The following is an 18659-nucleotide window of genomic DNA, read 5'->3' on the forward strand; positions in this document are numbered from 1 at the left end:
GTCAATTTCTCTTCATTGTGAACTTTATACTTCTCTTGCATTTATCGTGAAACACATGCAGAAAGTGTTGAGTTAGCATCTGCAGTATCAACAGTAGCTTACTGCAGGTAATTAACAGAGCAGAAAGAAAGCAATTCCACACTTTGACAATGCTGTTTGAGTGACAGAATGACTGCTGCCAAACAATAGCGGGGTTTCCATCCAAATGTATTCCAAATTTGAACCAAATTTCGAAAAAATCTGCAAAAGAAAATGCTAATTAATGCTTGTTTCTGTTCACTACCGCTATGCAATTATTAGGAGTTAGTTCATTGAGATAAGCAGTAGGTGGCGCAAACTCTCCAGTCGGGTGTCATTATGCCATTGCAGAAGAAGATGGTGCAACAAGATGACATAATTAAATGAGCGCCAGTCAAACCTCAAATGGTGATAAACAGTGAAAACACAGTGGACGTATGGCATTTCTGTTTGTTTCATGTATTAATGTGAGGAAGGTTACAGACTCCTCATCGCTCCACACAGATCTGATATTTTCGTCTCTTCACTGGAAGCTTCAGTGGATGTTTAATAAGTCACATGCTTCACGTACGTCATGCTTTATTCGCTAAGTCGACACACAGCTTTTCCACCTCTGCCAAAAAACTTTTTTGTGATATTTTGAGATTTTTTTGAAAATTGCCCATAAAACACATAGAATACACACATAAATACACAAGAAGATCAATGTGGAAATTGTCCTGGCATAAATGACGCTGCTTGCTAAAATCATATTATCCAAGACTAATCGACCTCAAAGCAGCTGACTAGTTGGTGAAACCCCCAACACATATTACCAAAAGAGACTTCCTATCACATAGTAATGGATTATTACTTATTACTGACTAATAAGGTGAGCTAAGGCACTTCAGGCCACCTTAAAAAGTACAGTAGCAGAGGGGCGGGGCTAAAGGTGATCCTGCATTATTCATGGTGGAGGCAGGTCCGGTAGGTGTGACCCAGCTGAACAAAAACATACATGAAAGACCGGCTCTTGTCTATCTGTGAGCTTCTTCTTCCACCCTCTCACACACACACCAGCCTCTCGTCTCTGCACTGAGGACACCCCAGGGTGTGTGTGAGAGAGACAGAGCGGGTCTAACTTTTTGTGCTGGATCTTTAATCCCCAACTCCAAGAACAAGCCTCATTTATCCTCTCTTCCTCGCCTCACTGGGTAGAAAACATGAAAGACGCAGCAACCAACATGCGGCTGAAGCTGCCTATCATCTGCTTCATCCTGGAGATCATTCTCATCATCCTCTTCGGTGCCTTGGTGCAGTACGACGATGAGACGGATGCAAGCAAGTGGCATAACAAGACCCACTCTGACTATGAGAACGACTTCTACTACCGCTACCCAAGTGAGTGCCCTGTGGAAGTCTGGAGGTTCAGGGTCAGAGGTTACAGTGAGGTTCAGGGGTCAAGATGCTTTGATTCCCAATCTGTATTCTGTTTAGATAAGGCTTCTCAAGAACATTACTCATACTTAACACTGCCAACCTGATGGGAATGGGTGCTTTAATACAACAAAATGATTGCAAATTTTGTATATAACATTGTACAGATCAGTGTTGTGGGTATTATAATGCTTCAGTCACATCGCATTTTCTTGGAAAATACTTAAGGAAGGCATTTAATTGATCACAATACAACTAATACCAATTTGTCCTTTATTTTACAATCGATTGCGTGTTTATTGGAGAAGAGACATTGACTACAATCCCCATGATGCCATTCTACCGCTACCTTCTTCTTTAGGACATGAAGTTAATGTCAGAATTAAGAATAGAGTAACATAATCAAGCCAGCAAATACAACTTCAGAATTTTAAATTTTAAATATAACTCACTAACAATAAATACATTTTTCAGTATTTATTAGCTGTTGATTGTGCAGAACACTCTGCACTCTGACAACGAGACATGTCTTATAACCAACTTTCTCAATTTCTCAAAAAGCTTCCAAAGTGAAAGTGAGCAGGAAAAAGTCACTGAAATAATGTTCAAAATCTATAAATATAATCCAAACATCACGTGTGAGCAAGTTATAATTTAAAAAAGAATAACAAAGTTGTTAAATCGGGGGTGGTAGCTTTCTCACACTTGCACACCTTAAAGCAGTAGTATCAAATATTGTGCTCATTTTTGCCTTTTATTTTTTTTGGACATGGACTCTTTCATGTGTATCTTTTTTAGCATTAATGGATAATCTCATTTCATACAGTTTTCTAGCGATGCTTAACAGACCTCTCTAACACCAAAATGCGATCCTCTCTTACATGCTCTCTCTGTGATTTTACATACCTGTAAGTATGCCACTCATGCATGCTGCCCCAATTAATGTACATATTCAGAATATTTGGGTTTTTGTTAAACTATTATCACCACTATCTCATTGGGGAAATGCTGTATTCTGTGTAAAGGGGTGAGAAGCTGCTGAGCTGCGGTGCAGCAGCTCTCTTGTTTCCTTAATTGGACGTGTCCCATTCTTTCTGAGGGAACATTTTATCTTCCGCTCCGTTGCTGTCCAATAGAGGCAGATCCGTTGATCATTAATTTCCTGATTTATATGGATTGATGGTGTAGAAAAAAAGCTTTTTTCCTTCACAGGCTGGAGGGGAAACACAGGCTAACAGTCTATAACACATTTTCTACCCTTTGACACTTGCTGCACACAAAGTGGCATGTTCCGCCCAAAATGAATATATAGCAGTGTAGTGGAAATATGTAGTGGTGGACAACATCATTTAAGCGTGTTCTTTGAAAATTATGTTTATATACTACAAATTATGCAACAGCAAATACATTTTGAAAGACAAATGTAATGCCACAGAAACTGTTTTCTTTTTATCAACATAAGGAGGAAATATTTTTTATTAAAAGTTAAAAATACTGAAATTGAAAACTGAAAAGAACCACTGTTCTTTTACAGTTCTATCTGTTTCTTCCAGTTCCATTTGCAGTTGTAACAGACACTTTACATTTTGTTCTACAATTCACTGAGCCACTCCTCTCCGCACAGTTCCACCTTCACCAATAAACAAGGGTTTGGTCTCACCATTGGCAGGGACACAACAACCCACCTCCTACCATAATTAACCACGTAATAGCCTCAGAAAGGCAACACCTAATATGACTTCACTCCAAAGATAATGCGAACAAGTTCACTCAAATATTGGTAAGGACAATTCTGTCCACCCAAAATATTGGGACATGTCCCTACCGCCCATATGCAAATCTACGCCCTTGCTTAAGTAACGTGACTGAGGGCTGGTGGGCATGTCATAACAAGTCAGCCACTTTTGGAAGTTTACCTGGCCGTCTCTCTCTCTCTCTCTCTCTCTCTCTCTCTCTCAGGTGTTTGGGCGGTAGTGTCCCGGGGCAGAGCAGAGAACGATGGGAATGTAGAGAGATAAATGCTCTCATCTAAACAGTTTAAGACTGCAGGCAGCTTACAATTATGTTAGCTCCATCCTCGTCCTGTCAGTCACTGAACGATTCACCTAAAAGTATAGCATCTAACCCGAGGCAGAACTAACCTGCTGGGTTTTGCAGGCTGGCACTGGTAGACAGAAGCTGTTAATAGCTAATATTTTACGCCAACTTTTCAGCATGTTTAAATTTGACCATTTTCAGTAATCATTGTTTCACCCAATGGTTTTCTTCTCAGGTCAAGCTTTTGACATGACAGTTACAAATGCGAGAGAAGGTAGGAGGAGCCCTGAAACAAGACATTCAGGTTTATATCAAAGCTCCTAGTAGATACTAGCAAGAGTCATTTGAATGACTTGAACATTCAAAAGGGAGAGAAAAATCATTATGTTAAATGCTTTTCCTGGCTGTGTAAAAAGCTGGATAATTTGTTTTGGTGTTATACTAGTAACTACTAAGTATAGAGAAGTATATATGTCACTTTGAAACTCTTTATAGACAGCATAGGGGTTAACAAGGTTAACAGAAGAAGTCATTTGAAGCCTCTTGGTTTGGTATGCATACTGCTGAAGTGCCCTTGAGCAAATGCCTACCCACTCCAGGGGGTGCTGGTCTGTATCAAAGCCTGACGCGTGACCTCGGTTCTGAGCCTGAGCATGACCTCTGACACACCTATTAAAGAAAGCATGCAAAACGGGAATTTTCAAGACTGTCCGATTAAGAAAAACAGCAACTTTGGTTGTTAGTTCAAACAACTTAAAACGTTTGCTTTTGTTCAGGTCCAATGCAGGAAATAGTGTGACATTGTTAAACCGTTGTAAAAAAGTATTCTGGCCTACAAGCTGGCTGACCTTTACACTGGGGACTGTGGTTGGAGACCTTAACTGTACGTGGCAGATAAGAAAACACTCATCAGTACTTTGTTGAAGTCATATTTTCAGCCATGCTAACGGCGTGGCTCTACCGGTAAAGCCCGCCATAGGGCTAGCAATGTCGGTCGGTCAGTCGTCTAGCGCCATCATCAGGTCAAGATTAAAATGTGTCCAATACTTTGGTTTAGAAAAAGATGGTGAACATGGAAAACATTATACCTGCTAAACATCAGCATGTTAGCATTGTCATTGCATGTTAGCATGCTGATGTTAGTATTTAACTCAAAGCACCACTGTGCAAAAGTACAGTCTCACAGAGCCGCTAGCATGACTGTACAGAAGACTTTTAGTTTCATATTTAGTTGTTGGTGGACTTTGTGGAATTTCCTTGTGAGAATCACTAAAATCATTCAACTTAACCAACAAATTCTTCAACCTAAACGAGAAAGTTCGAAGAAGACAGGATGTGACCTGTGAAAGTCCAACATTTTACGATCCACCCCAGCCCTCTTCCTAAGATGTTTTGATACAACAATATCACGCTACTTCTGCATTTACTCCTAAAACACAAGAGTCGTTATTTGCCCACCAAAAGATGGAAAACCTACTGGAGGTTGGTTGAACAAACATTCAAATGTCTCTGCAGCACTATTTCAAACCACAGAAGGTAACAGACTGCCTCAGGTTAGAAAAATAAGAGCAGAGATTAAAGGTCTATTAGATTTAATGGCTTTAGATAATCTTTAACCTTACACCTTCACTGTCACAGGAGCTGAACCACCTTCACGTTTCAGTGCTGTGTATACATAACCTCCATCCTCCATCCTTATTGCACGCCTGGAAAAAACTGTACAATAAACAGAAGTTCACACTCTACAGGTCATGTATAGGGCAGTGTAGAGACAGACATACACACCTGGACATTTCTTTTCTTTTTGTTTAAAGCAGGATCATGTGCAGCTTGTGAATCCACCGTGTTGGTGGTTGTGTAGCCAATGTATTGTCTGTTCTATTTTCTAAGTCTCCTTCTTGGGCAACAGATCAGAATCAGAAAGACTTTATTGATCCCCGAGGGGAAACTCTTTTGTTACAGGGGGGATCAATGAAGTATTTCTGATTCTGATCTGTTGCCCAAGAGATCACCTGAAGGTGAACAAGGCAGTCAAGTGATGAAAGAGGCTGTCCTGTGGTTGTCTGAGAGGTCACAGGTTTGATCCCTACAGCAGAAAAACATTCCTGTTGAAGATCTGTGATTACAAATGGGTGGGGTCTTTTAGTCTTAGAGGTGTGAAAATGGCTGTAACAGCTTCTTCTGATTTAGAAAAAAACGGATTTGTAAAGGTGTATTGTAGTAGTCAATTTTCTCTTTGACTCACAATGCAGCAAGAAGGGCGAGTGGAATTGTATTACTTACCCGGAGTGGTGACCAGCCATGCAAATATTTTCAGTTTTCAACTGTTGTATTCTGACTTTTTAAGAACCTAACCCCTGACGCTATTTTTTGGTGATTTAGGTGAACTGTCCCTTTAAAGAGACCCAAATATGAAATCCAATTGCACAGATTTCAGTGGAGTGTGTTAGTGTCCCATGATGGTCTAAATGAGCTTAAAAATATTTTTTTATCCCATAGGAATAAAATAATTGAGGGATAACATCAATAGCTGTCATTTTGTGGAATTTCTTGGCCTTAAAATGATCAAATTTAAAGAGAACATCATCAGAAAATGTTAGTTTAGCTTCAACAGAACTTCAATAACATTAAGACACTAATTGCATAGCCAGCAGAGCCTTGTATGGTGTCCTTTTCGATGTCAGTGCATGTATCTGGGCCAAAATGCCAACGGGGACACTGGCAACACCTCTTCCCGGCCATGCAAATTGACAGTCACCATGGCGACAGCAGCCACAGCACAGTGCAATATTGTGTGTGGCAGGTTGGGACAAATAAGGGAGAGTTAGAAAGCAGTGCTCACAAACTGTGTGAACCAAGACAACGAGGGTGGAGGGACGCATCAGGGTGCAAGTTGAGAGAGTTCATTATCCTTGCTTTTAGAATTCTTCTAATATAGTGGCAAGTCTTTTACACAGTGAACCGGCTATATTTTGACAATATAGAGTTTCTAAACATGAATATCACTATGGAAGACCACTCATTTTCCAGAGTCACACTGTGCAGGCCTGAGTCACAGCTGAACCTGAAGTTCCAGTTGACCAAATCTTATGTAACTGTGCTCATTTACAGAGAATGGCCCATTTTCAATGACAAAGCCCTCAAGTGACACAGTTGTTGGCAGGGATCTGGTGTTTTTGAGGAGCAGGTATGAAGTTGATCTAAATGATTGGTATCCTCACTGGTGCTCTTGGAACTGGTGATGGGAATTACAGCTCTTATGGTTCTGTCCTTTCTGAGAGCCAATCAAAAGACGGGCTCATCATTCTTTTTTTTTTTTTAGGGGGCGTGGGTTACTAGGTTTATCTGCTAAATAATCACTAGGATAATGATTTTGGATCAGATTCAAACTTAGACATCCCACAAATATAATTTCATTTTGCATGTGTGGACTAGGTTCATCAGCACTACATTTCTCCTATTGCCAGACCTAATGTCAATGATCTGCATTGTAAACATTATACAAGGTGATGTCATATCCCTCTCCTTTGTCACTGAATTTACTACTTTGAATTTACCCTCTGTATGAAATGTGTTATGTAAATAAAGTTGCCTTGCCTTGAATGCAATTCATGCAGCACTTAATATTGTAAAACCATTTAACTCCGTCCAGCTGATGCGACACCAGCGTACGCCGGGATAGTAATCAAGTGGACCTTTGTACCAGAGAGCCGTTGAAAAGAATCGCATTGTTTGTGAACGTAACATCCCTACTTGCCACTCTACTACAAGGCTTTTCATTGACAAAGCATAAAAGAAAATTTTAATGTCGTCCAACAAGTTGGTGAACATTTGTGTTTCATCTTTAATAATTCTTACATCAAAAAGTTACATCAGAGTTAATTAGAGGTATGATGATTAGTCAGTTAATCGATTAGTTTCTCAAATGAGAGGATTTGCTGCTTTCCTCAGTTTTATTATTGTAAACTTTGGGTTGTGGACTGTTAGTCACACAAAACAAGCAATTTGAAGGCTCTGCAAAATTGAAATGCCCATTTTTCATAACTTTATGACATAGATATTATAATCAATTAATCGAGAAAGTAATTGGCAGATTTATCGATAATAACAATAATTGTTAGTTGCAGCCCTAGAGTCAATGATAACACCTAAAATTCTGAGTTATTGTGTGCTGAGATGTGTGTCCTGAGTGCAGAAATTGCAGATGCATTTTTCAAGGCAATAGACCTGGCCTGAGATCACCTGTCACCTATAGAGAGTTGAGTGTCATCTGCATTGCAAAGAAAATCCTACTGTGCTTACAAATGTTTCTTAGTGGTAAAACAAAAAAAGTTGCAGTGGAAGTAGTTCAGCCATCTGGGTCCATTTTGCCTTTCCACCACAAAGGACAAAAAAAGGCCACAACTAACACAAAGCATCGGCCCCTCGGGCTCATGATCTCCATCATCTTAGCCGGTGTTTTCTACGTTGTGCAGGTTTCCAGGACGTGCATGTGATGATCTTCATCGGTTTCGGCTTCCTCATGACCTTCCTGCAGCGCTACGGCTTCAGCAGCGTGGGCTTCAACTTCCTGATCGCAGCCTTCGCCCTGCAGTGGGCCACACTCATGCAGGGCTTCCTCCACGGTATGCATGGAGGCAAGATCCACATCGGGGTGGAGAGGTATGTGGTAAACATACTAATGTATCACACATACACACACACACATAAACAATATGTTGAACATGCGAAATCTCTAAATCTGTTTGTTTTTAGCTCTAAATCCTCTCTCTCACACTTCAGAGCAGGCCTGCACACATCCTGAGGCATGCTGTAAAGTCCACAAAGACACACATAACAAATCACTTTCTCTCACTAACCTTGCTTTTGCCACTCAGTGACAACAGCTCAATATATTCAGTATAAGGACAAATGCAAAAACAAACTAGCATGCCATACTGTGCTCATTACAGACTATTTAAAAGTCTTTAAAATTCCCTGTTTATTGATATTTATTCATACTTCTATTACTGCTGTGCGATATCCACCGTCTCATAATCATCTTAATAAGCTACACTTAACTTGACAGTACTCATTATTGCACTATTACTTATTACTTATATTATTACATTGTATTATACCGTACATACTTATCAACCTCTAAATCCACTTTGGTACTTAATTTATCTTACCTGTATTATAGTGTATTATATTTTGATTTGCTTAGTGCTTCTAGTCCTTCTATTCTCAAGTGTGCACTGACGTGACAGTGAGCAGCTGTAACGAAAGAGTTTCCCCTCGGGGATCAATTCAGTATTTCTGATTCTCATTCTGATTCTGATTTAGTCTAGAAATAGACTTAATCCCTCTCTTGGAAACAGGCCCTTTGTGTGTTTATACAGTATATGAACAATTTGACTATTATCATACTGTATGCCTTAACATCAACCAAATGCCAATTTAGTGAAGCTCATAGTGTCAATTTTTGTTTAATATATCAATCAGTCAATCTTTCTATTGCTTTCTTACGAGACATGCAAGACAAGGAGCTTTTCCTCTTTAAAAGACATGAAAGAGAAACAGATGACTTACAGCAAGATTTACAGACTGTCAGACTTCAGAGGTGTTGATTCAAGTGGATTAGCATTTTTGAGGTGGTAGTTTTGTGATTACCTAATTTTGTAGTTACCATAAACCAGTGTTTATGGTTGATATATCACAAATCATGCAGTGAATGTATCAGAATTGTGATACATTAACAAATAATGCAGTGAATGTCTGGCCTCTTCGAATGTCTTACCTTGCAATTAAAGCAGCATTAATTGACATTCTGGCCACTAGAGGACAGCAGAACAAGCTGTAAACACAAAATTGACACATTATAAACATGGCGAGCGTGTTAACAAGCAGTTACCGTAAAACTGAAACACGCTGTTGAACTGAGGGAAAATGGTTACCATAGTCATTTGACCCATTGTAAGTATTAACTATAGATAAGTGCAGTTTAAAATCTTCTTAAATCTATCTTAAATCTTAAACTATGTTGTGTGGCAAAGGGAAATGTCACAAAATTGACCAAACACAGGATACCTGCATTAACAAAAAAGAAAGGCGGTCACAAGAACACCCTCACCGACACTGACTGAAAAATACTTAATGAGATGTTTGCTTAACAACACTACAAACTACAACTTCAAAAAGATCCATCAAGTTGAAGCAAAACCTCTGACAGAACATTATACGTTTTATTATTTTCTCCATGCCCTGCACAAGCTACTGTAGTAATGTCTTTTATTAAACTCTGTTTCTTTCAGTATGATCAATGCTGATTTCTGCACCGGCTCTGTGCTCATCTCATTTGGAGCAGTTTTGGGTAAAACCAGCCCTGTCCAGCTGCTGATCATGGCAATATTCGAGGTCACACTGTTTGCTGTCAATGAGTTTATCCTGCTGTCTGTTCTGGAGGTGAGTTACAATTAACAGAAATACTGTCTCAGTAATTACCTGAAGATTTCCATGCGACATTTTTTGTGTGTTCTCTGAAAAATGCAGTGGAAAACAGAGCAGCAATGACTGATTAGTTTAGATTAGATTTGATTCATCAAATATATCTAATTTTTCAAACCAGGTTGTCGCTAACTTTGTTTCAGGCCAAGGATGCCGGAGGCTCCATGACCATCCACACTTTTGGAGCCTACTTTGGCCTTATGGTGGCCCGAATCCTGTACCGGCCCAACCTGGATAAGAGCAAACAGAAGAACAGCTCAGTCTACCATTCTGACCTGTTCGCTATGATCGGTAAACATCTCCCAACGCTGGAACTTTATTGTTTCCAGAAGAGTTAATTATTTTTCAGTTTAAAGAGTAACTACACCCAGGTTAAAAAAAATAAGTTTTGTTTGTACTGCCATCTAGTGGTTGCCACATGCAGAAATTACATCACAGATGGGTGTTGGTCAGGTCAGGTGTGGTCATAGCTGCAATATACTCAAACCTTCAAACCCATTGAGATCAGTGCTAGCTGGAGGGAAAGGTACGTTTGTCAGTAAAAAGCATTCATTACAAATGTCAATACAGTGCGCATAATGACTTGTTTAGGACTTGAAACACAAAGTTGCTCTTGGACTTGACTTGGGACTTGTTGGTCTTGTCTTGGGACTTGCAAAACAACGACTTTGTACCACCTCTGATACCAAATACAAAAAGCAGTAAAACAACTGGGATTGCAACAAAGAAGTGTATCCCAAAATTAACTCCTGATTTAATCATAAAAACGTACATGTGAAACACAAGTTTACTTATTGAACAGCAGCATGTGCTCCTTTCAGAGACAGCTGGACTTCCCAATATTAGATCTTTCTTTGGTTTTCTTCCAGGCATAAACTCTCACAGACTGGCTGGTAAACATGAGCGTGTTGCATTCTCTTTATAGTTGCACTTCACTACTGTTTGGAACTATCATTTGTGGGATTGCCCAATGCAGTTTTAACCTCACTTGTAGTAATAAACCAATGCAATGCTGTCCTAACTGTTGTACTTCTCAGGTACCATCTACCTGTGGATGTTCTGGCCCAGTTTCAACTCTGCCATCACAGCTCACGGAGACGACCAGCACCGCACAGCCATGAACACCTACTACTCCCTGGCAGCCTGCACTCTGTCCACCTATGGCATGTCTGCCCTCACAGCACACGACGGCAAGCTGGACATGGTGAGGACACAGGATTAGCATTCCTGAGTTGAAATGTGGTTTCCAAAATCAAATCACATCAAAAACAAAAACTAATAATCGCTCATGAATTTGATCAGTAACGAACGAAGAATCGAGTCAAAATACTGTTCAGAAAGTGATTCACAGCTGTAGAAGTAGAAGATGATGGCTTCTAGTTCACAATCAAAATTAACACAGCAAAGGTGAAGGGTGAGCTAAAAACGGCCTGACAGCAGGTGTACTGGAAAGGTTTCTGAAACATCTTGACTTCCTGTCAGCAGGGTGAAGCTCAGCTTATCAGAGTATAAAACTTGTGACAGAGTTACTCAAAAGATAACAGCTGATGAATGTGTCACCTGAACAACACTGTCAACAGTAAATCATCCTGACATTCCTGTGCTGATACTGATCAAACCGAAGATTGGATTACATTGAGTACAGTAACTTGAAAAGGGAGTGGCCATACCACAAGCTAATCAGTTGCTAAAAAGCTAAAAAAAAGTTCCTGCTGCTCATTTCAGAAGTCTCATCTTATCATCTCTTATGCTTATGCACCATTTGTTGTACAAAATTGCTCCCTCTACAGCTGTGCAGATCCATGAATGTTTCCTAACTGATTTTTGCAGTTCAGGAGTGACATTCTGGTGGGTAAATTATGTATGGATGTTTTATTTTATGTATTTATTTTTTGGTGGCCTACCAGTAGCCATATGTCAATATATTGTGTCTAAAAATACTGGAGCTTCCCCCAGGTCGCTATACCACCAAAATTCCCAGAAAATAATATCTATTACCTCAATATACTCAGTAGTAGTTGGAACCCAATAGTAGTTATAGGTGCAGTGCAGGACAGTGAGCTTCAGGATTAAAGCTGTATTCAAACCTTCTCTGCATCCGCAAATTTTTTAAATACGATTCATTACAAATGTAGCAAATTAAGTCTCACCCTTTTACTCCTCTAGGTCCACATCCAAAATGCTGCCCTGGCCGGTGGCGTCGCAGCGGGAACAGCTGGTGAAATGATGCTGACACCTTACGGTTCCATGATTGTTGGTTTCTTGGCCGGCATCATCTCTGTTCTGGGCTTCAAGTACCTCTCAGTAAGGATAATTCAGCATTTTATGTTTTGTGGTTAAGTCAGTGAAGGTGCTGACAAATTAGATGCAGAGCTATGGAGGAAAAATGACAAAAACAAGACTTTGGATCAGCTAATCAGTAAAAAATATCTAGATGTTTATTAGTGTTTTCAGTTGTTTCTGCTGTCAAATAGCTGTGAAATGGTCAAATCTAATAACACTGTAATGGTACCAGGCCAAAAAAAAAAACCCAGCAGCAACACACCTGCACAGCCTGTTTATATTAATGGATCTGGTATATTTTAGAGAGCAGATGTGATCATACATTTCATTACCGTTGTAATCAAACATAACACAATCTCCCACTCACTGCCCCGATATTACATTTAAATATCACAGAGAATACAGTTAAGTGGCTGTAGTGTGGGATTTGATTTCCACTGAGTGCCACCTTTATAAAAAAATATGAGTGTTCATGAAACTGTAAAGTGCTGTGGATAAATGTGTTCACCAAATGTTATAAATTAAAGAGATGATAAAAGACTATGATGCTGTAATTCTCCTCCAGCTTCAACACTGACAGAGCCATATGCTCAGCATCGTCTGTCCTTTTCCTCCTTTTAGCCCATCCTGGAGGAAAAACTGAAGGTCCAAGACACCTGTGGGGTTCACAACCTGCACGGCATGCCTGGCGTCCTCGGCGCTATTGTGGGAGCGGTGACTGCTGCCGTGGCAACCACAGACGTTTATGGAAATGGGTAAACATTTAATTTGTGCCGTTGTTGCCACAAACACCTGATGCCTGCAGCATTATCACAAAGACAGTGTTAGAAGGACTGGCTGGAAAAAAATCTTTGCTCCAAATGAAAAAAAATCACTCGTCCATAAACATGATTGTTCAGAATCCCTGTAAGCGAGGCAGTTATCCTGTTAGTAGCTACAGTCATGAGTTTATGACACCAAGCTGTGAATTTGTGTACTAAAAGCAGAACATTGTTTGAAATCGAGCATACATGTTCGGTAAAACTTTGGTATCTGCTTTGTAAACTACATACTGTAGACTATGTATTTGCTGATAGGTTAGGGATTATAAGGGATATCAGCCTCTAGCATGTGTGCGGTGAACTCGACTGTTGTCAGATGAGGGACCAAAGACACCAGCAGTGGTTTGTCCTGAATTTCAACATTTTTCAGTGTGAATAAGATAATCTGTGTGTGTGTTGGACTGTAGGAGTGTGTTTGGTTACAGATAGCATCACTTTCACCACACTGACAGATCTCTGCTTTCTTCAGGCTGCTCTCACATTCTTCATTTAGTGCAAAGTCAGCATGGAAGGACCTGCAAAAAGACAAGTCAATCTGTGGTATTAGTGATATGTAAAGCCTGTTGTTTACTGTACTGCATCTAACATCCTGTTGTACCTGTTGTAGAGTGATCCAGCAGTGTTAAATCCCAGCTGACTCGTTGTTTTCCTTCTTTGTGTGTTTCAGTATGGCCGACGTGTTCCCTGAAGTGGCAAAAGGAAATTTTAATGCGTCTGACCAGGGCGGTCGTCAGGCCATATCCCTTGCTGTCACCCTCGGCATCGCCCTGCTGGGAGGGCTTATTGTCGGTGGGTGTCACATCCTCCTCAGTTATTCTGATAAAGCGCTCACAGCATTGATTTGGAGATCAAAAGATGTCCAGATTTCTACGTTAAAACTGGGCTTAATTTGGTTAAAGGTTTTTTAGAAGTCTTAGGTATACATAACAACATGTCAATAACGTCAATGTGAAGCAGATCATGAGACCACATTGAAATATAGTCCCTGATATGCTGTCCAAACAACTCAAAAACTTAATTAATTAACCTAGACAAATCACTACAACACCAGTGACTCACTCAACAATTAACTTTCTCGGCCAGCAGGATTTCAGTCTTTCAAAATTCTCTTAACTGTGTTTTGGAAGCTACAGAAGCAAATTCTCGCTTTACTGTACATTCTCAAAACACGTCATTATAGGTAAGAAAAATCTCTAATATAACAACTGATATATGTCATCACTTACAGAGTATGTGGTGTTGAAAAGAAAGCCAAGGCCATTTTTATTTATATGGCACATTGGCAGTAAACTCAATGTGCTTTACATTAAAATACATGTATACATGTGCAAAGACCCACAGATAGGTGCTGAAACACACACATACAGAAACACGAGTGTGTGCCTGCAGAACGTGTCTGTACTACAACTGGCAACTACAGTCCTATATTTACTCTGTGCCAATATCACCTAACAACCAATTCCACTGAGATAATTGTAGAATGCGATTGATCGCATTTCAAGATTTTTTACAGTTTTTGTCAGACTGGAAAAGCCTCTAAAGTAGCATTTACTCCACAAACTAATGTTATTTTTATTTGAATTAGCAGCTGTTTAAGGCAGAATGAGTATGTTCACATGCAGTGCACATTTGTCATTTCAGCTATCTATCGAGTTAACTCAACAGTTGAACCCGGTTTAGTTTCTGGCCACCTGGACTACTAGTGCTACATTTACCGTTAACCTGATTTAGCTTCTCCATCTAATGTTCAGTTATAGAAGACGAGAGTGACAATAAAATGTGACCTCTGCTTTGCCAGAATCAGACTGTGCCTTTTATTTCAGCCCGTGGATCATCATATTTGTTTGTTTTACTGACGTTTTACTAATGTAACTCGAGTTGAGGAAGCACCTGCAAACATGCCAGAGAATGATCAGTAATTGGATCAGGTCATTTAATGCCACATCATCCTGGTTTCTAAATGGAGTGCGTTTTTTATTTTACATATGACCATGACCATTCAAGTAAAACACTGACTGGCTGATGTTGTACTTTTACTAAAAAGACTAATATTGGCCTAAAGTTTTAAACATTTCTTGTATGTGACATTCAGAGTGTTTCTGACTCTCCTTAATGTAGGCTACATATAAATGACGAGGTCTCTTTTCTTGTATTAGGTTTCATTTTGAAGCTGCCTATCTGGGGTGCTCCTTCTGACACCATCTGCTTTGAGGACAACATCTACTGGGAGGTGAGTTTGACAAAACGAGATGGTAACCTTTTATTTTAAGGGTCTGTAGTTTCTGAATCATTTCCTACTAATTTTCAAGAAGTTTCCTGGAAAGAATGATGTCATTTGGTTTTAATCAAAGGGAAAATAGCGACAGTGTTCAGTTAGCACACTTCGAATGAATTAATTCCAATTAATTGCAAATATATTCTAAATAGTCTTTCAGTCAAAGCACAGAAGGTCAACTGAACATTCAAAATCTTAAAATGAACATGCAAAAATGTGACATTTATCTACAGGCAAGCATACAATACAACATACTGTAAATGGAGAATAAGTTTCCAATAATAAGTTAATATTTGTTTGGGTTTAAATGGAACCGCTCTGTCAAGGAAATTTTCCCTATAATTAGTACCAAATTACATTGTTCTTTCCTGGAAACAAACTATTAAATTGATTTGAAATTAGGGACCCATAAAAGCATTGTAATCGCACTTATTGGTGACGCTTTACTGTACAGGTCTATATTTTTCTAATAGTCTCCCAGTAGTTTCCTTAAAGTTTCTTGGATGTCGTTTGATAGCCTATTAATTCTAGGCAAAATATAGACAGCATTGAGTTGGTACATTACCAATGAATAAAATCCAATTAAATGGTAACACAACCTCGAGAGTCTTTTAATCACAGCAGGTCAGCTGAACGTGCAGAGATGTGAAATTTGTCAATAGGCAAGCAGACACTTCAACATATATGGAGAATAAATGTTCCTGTCATAAATGAATGATGAATTCATGTTTAGTTGGGTTTAAATGGAGCAGGTTTTTCAAGGAAACTTCTTGAGATATTCTTCTGAAAATATGGACCTGTAAAATGAATCATTACCATCAGGACATTTTGCCATTGAGCATATTATTTTGGTGACACTGTACTCTACAGTGACCTTTGCATAGGATTTCAAGCTAAAGTAAAGATGAAGTATTTTCTCCACTTATTGAATCTTCCTGGTGTAGAAGAGTGTAGCATTAAATCTTATGACCACAAGATGGTGACTGCGCACTAACAGTCAGATAATCTGGGCCTGTGACGCTGCTGATCTCTGTCCGATGAGGCAGGAGTGCTGTCAGACCACCAGGTGGAGCGAATTCACCACCACACGATACTATCCACCAGGTGGATTACAGGAGCAGAAGCCCTCCTGGATGATGTCACACCTTTTCACTTTGGGCTGACGTCATTTAGATTTCCCCACAGTGCAATGTGCAACACGTCTGTGGCTCATCATGCTTTTATGTATATTTGAGTACGGGTATATAAGTGCACATGTATATGTGGTATCGTGTAAATGTTGCAGAATTCCATGCAGATTTATGTCTCTTTTTTGTGGTTTGTTTGATAATTTCTCTAAAAAGAGGCGTTTTCTTATTTTTGTAACAAAGGAAATTAAATTAATAACATTGCCCAACATTATATTAAATTGTTCTTTATCTGCTAATTCATAAATGCAGTGTGAAACAAAATTTTTAGACATTAAAGATACAGAAAAAGATAAAGTGTACTTCTAGGTGTACTGAGCAAATATTTTCATAACCCCTTGAAATGGTTTTGGTTCAATTTTTATTATTATTCTTTTTAATTAATATTTGATTGATTCTCTGTCCTCTGCTTGCATAAATGACATCAAATAAGTAATTCAGTGCTGCTGTTTTCTATCCTTAACTCAAATTGCATCTTTATCCCTTTTTATCTTTTTAATAAATATCTGAAAGGGGAACAAAAGACAAATGCACACTACATGCAGCGCTTCAGAGAGACCTGGAGGACATTGACATTTAGAGACACCGCGAGAAAATTAATGACATAAAATCCGGAAGCGGCTACTAACGTGCACTTTGAAAAGCGACAATTAGACTGTATTTAGTCTGGAAAATGGAGGGATGTTTGAGACCAGATGAGGTCATAAAAGTCTAGAAACTCAATTATCTCGTTCTCTTTCTTTCTGTCTGTCTCAGGTGCCTGGAGACGAAGAGGGTCATGAGGGCCATGAGGGCCATGAGGGCCAGCTGACCGCTGTGAGGACGGAAGAGTCTGAGAAACTCAACAGTTAAACAGAATCACACACACACTCTGAGGGTTTAACATCCTAGAACTTGAGTATTACACCCTTTAGGTTTTAAAACAAAAAAATGTACCTGCATCGTCCTCATGTCAACTGCCAAATGTCTGTTTTTATGTGTAAAAACTCAAAAAATGAAAGAAACTACCTTTTATAGCTTATTGACATCTTTGACCACTAGAGGTCGAACTAGAGCCATCTCACTGTGCTACAGGCCTGTGAAAAGACTGCATTGGGAAATTAGTATGTGTCTATTTGATGAAAGATGCTGTCTAATTGTCCCCTAAACCAGGCCAAGACGCGGTTACAGAATTTAATTTCAGCAGCCGGTTCAAACCAAAGACAAACAGACTTCTTCAGAGCCAGAAATCTCAGCCTAGCCGAGTCATATACAATTAAAAAATGGGTTACAGTTTCACAGCAAACCAATTTTGTTTTTACCATTTTCTTTATTTTAAATAAAGGATTTTCATGCAAAACAATGCAGAGACAAAAAGATGTTTTTTTTAAAAATGTATGTATCTCCTAATATTTTAGGTTTGGGATTTTCTGTGATTTTATTTTTCATATTAAACTGTATATGATTAGTTAGAATAGATATGTCACTGTTTTACTGACTCAGTTATGTACCTTTATATTAATTGTATGTGGGACTTTTACGCCAAATTCAATAGATTTTTAGATTGGCCTAAATCGATTTGGCAATAGATGATAGCATTCACTGTTTTTTCAACAATTTTATGTGAATTGAAAGCATGTCGAAACACATTATTGGATTAGTTTTTGGCTAAATAAATTGTTAAGTGTGTTATGTCTCATTTAATATATAATGTTAAACTGTATATATTGTACTATGAAGAGGGTTAAATGAAAAGTGGAATAAAAATCAAAGACATCCAGTCAGTGATCTTCATAAATCACAATTCACACCAATATCGATAGAAAAAAATGACATTTTTAGGAAATAATTGATCATTTCAAGTTTTTTTTCTTTGGAAGTCTGTTACTGTTTAGGCTATAATAATTATTCAGTAATTTTGTAAAATGTGGGTGGGAGGCAAGTGGCTATGCAATCAAGTCTCTGCTTGTTATGATGAAGGCCAGTCATCATTAGTCTTTTTTTTTTCTTGAATGCTTAATGACTGTGAAGCAATCACTGCGGAAGGGGTTAATGCCTCCAATCCAGATGGGGTTTGTCTCCCACCACGTAAATTACACAGTTTCACTTTTGGGGATCAAACAGCCAAAGAAAGCGGGTGTCCTTGTTAGTTATGGT

General features: G+C 39.0%; 1 protein-coding gene across 1 annotated transcript; it reads left to right on the forward strand.

The window, feature by feature from the left end:
- Positions 1-1021: 1021 nt before the first annotated feature.
- rhbg (Rh family B glycoprotein) lies at positions 1022-18191 on the forward strand. The gene is made up of 10 exons (XM_044207012.1): positions 1022-1398; positions 7947-8133; positions 9765-9915; positions 10101-10248; positions 10995-11161; positions 12124-12261; positions 12862-12995; positions 13729-13850; positions 15218-15291; positions 17280-18191. Exons 1-10 carry the CDS (start codon positions 1221-1223, stop codon positions 17373-17375), a joined length of 1395 nt encoding a protein of 464 aa, XP_044062947.1. The 5' UTR covers positions 1022-1220; the 3' UTR covers positions 17376-18191.
- Positions 18192-18659: the final 468 nt, after the last annotated feature.

This window comes from Siniperca chuatsi, linkage group LG9 (assembly GCF_020085105.1).
Source record: "Siniperca chuatsi isolate FFG_IHB_CAS linkage group LG9, ASM2008510v1, whole genome shotgun sequence".
In the NCBI taxonomy this organism is placed as follows: Eukaryota; Metazoa; Chordata; class Actinopteri; order Centrarchiformes; family Sinipercidae; genus Siniperca; species Siniperca chuatsi.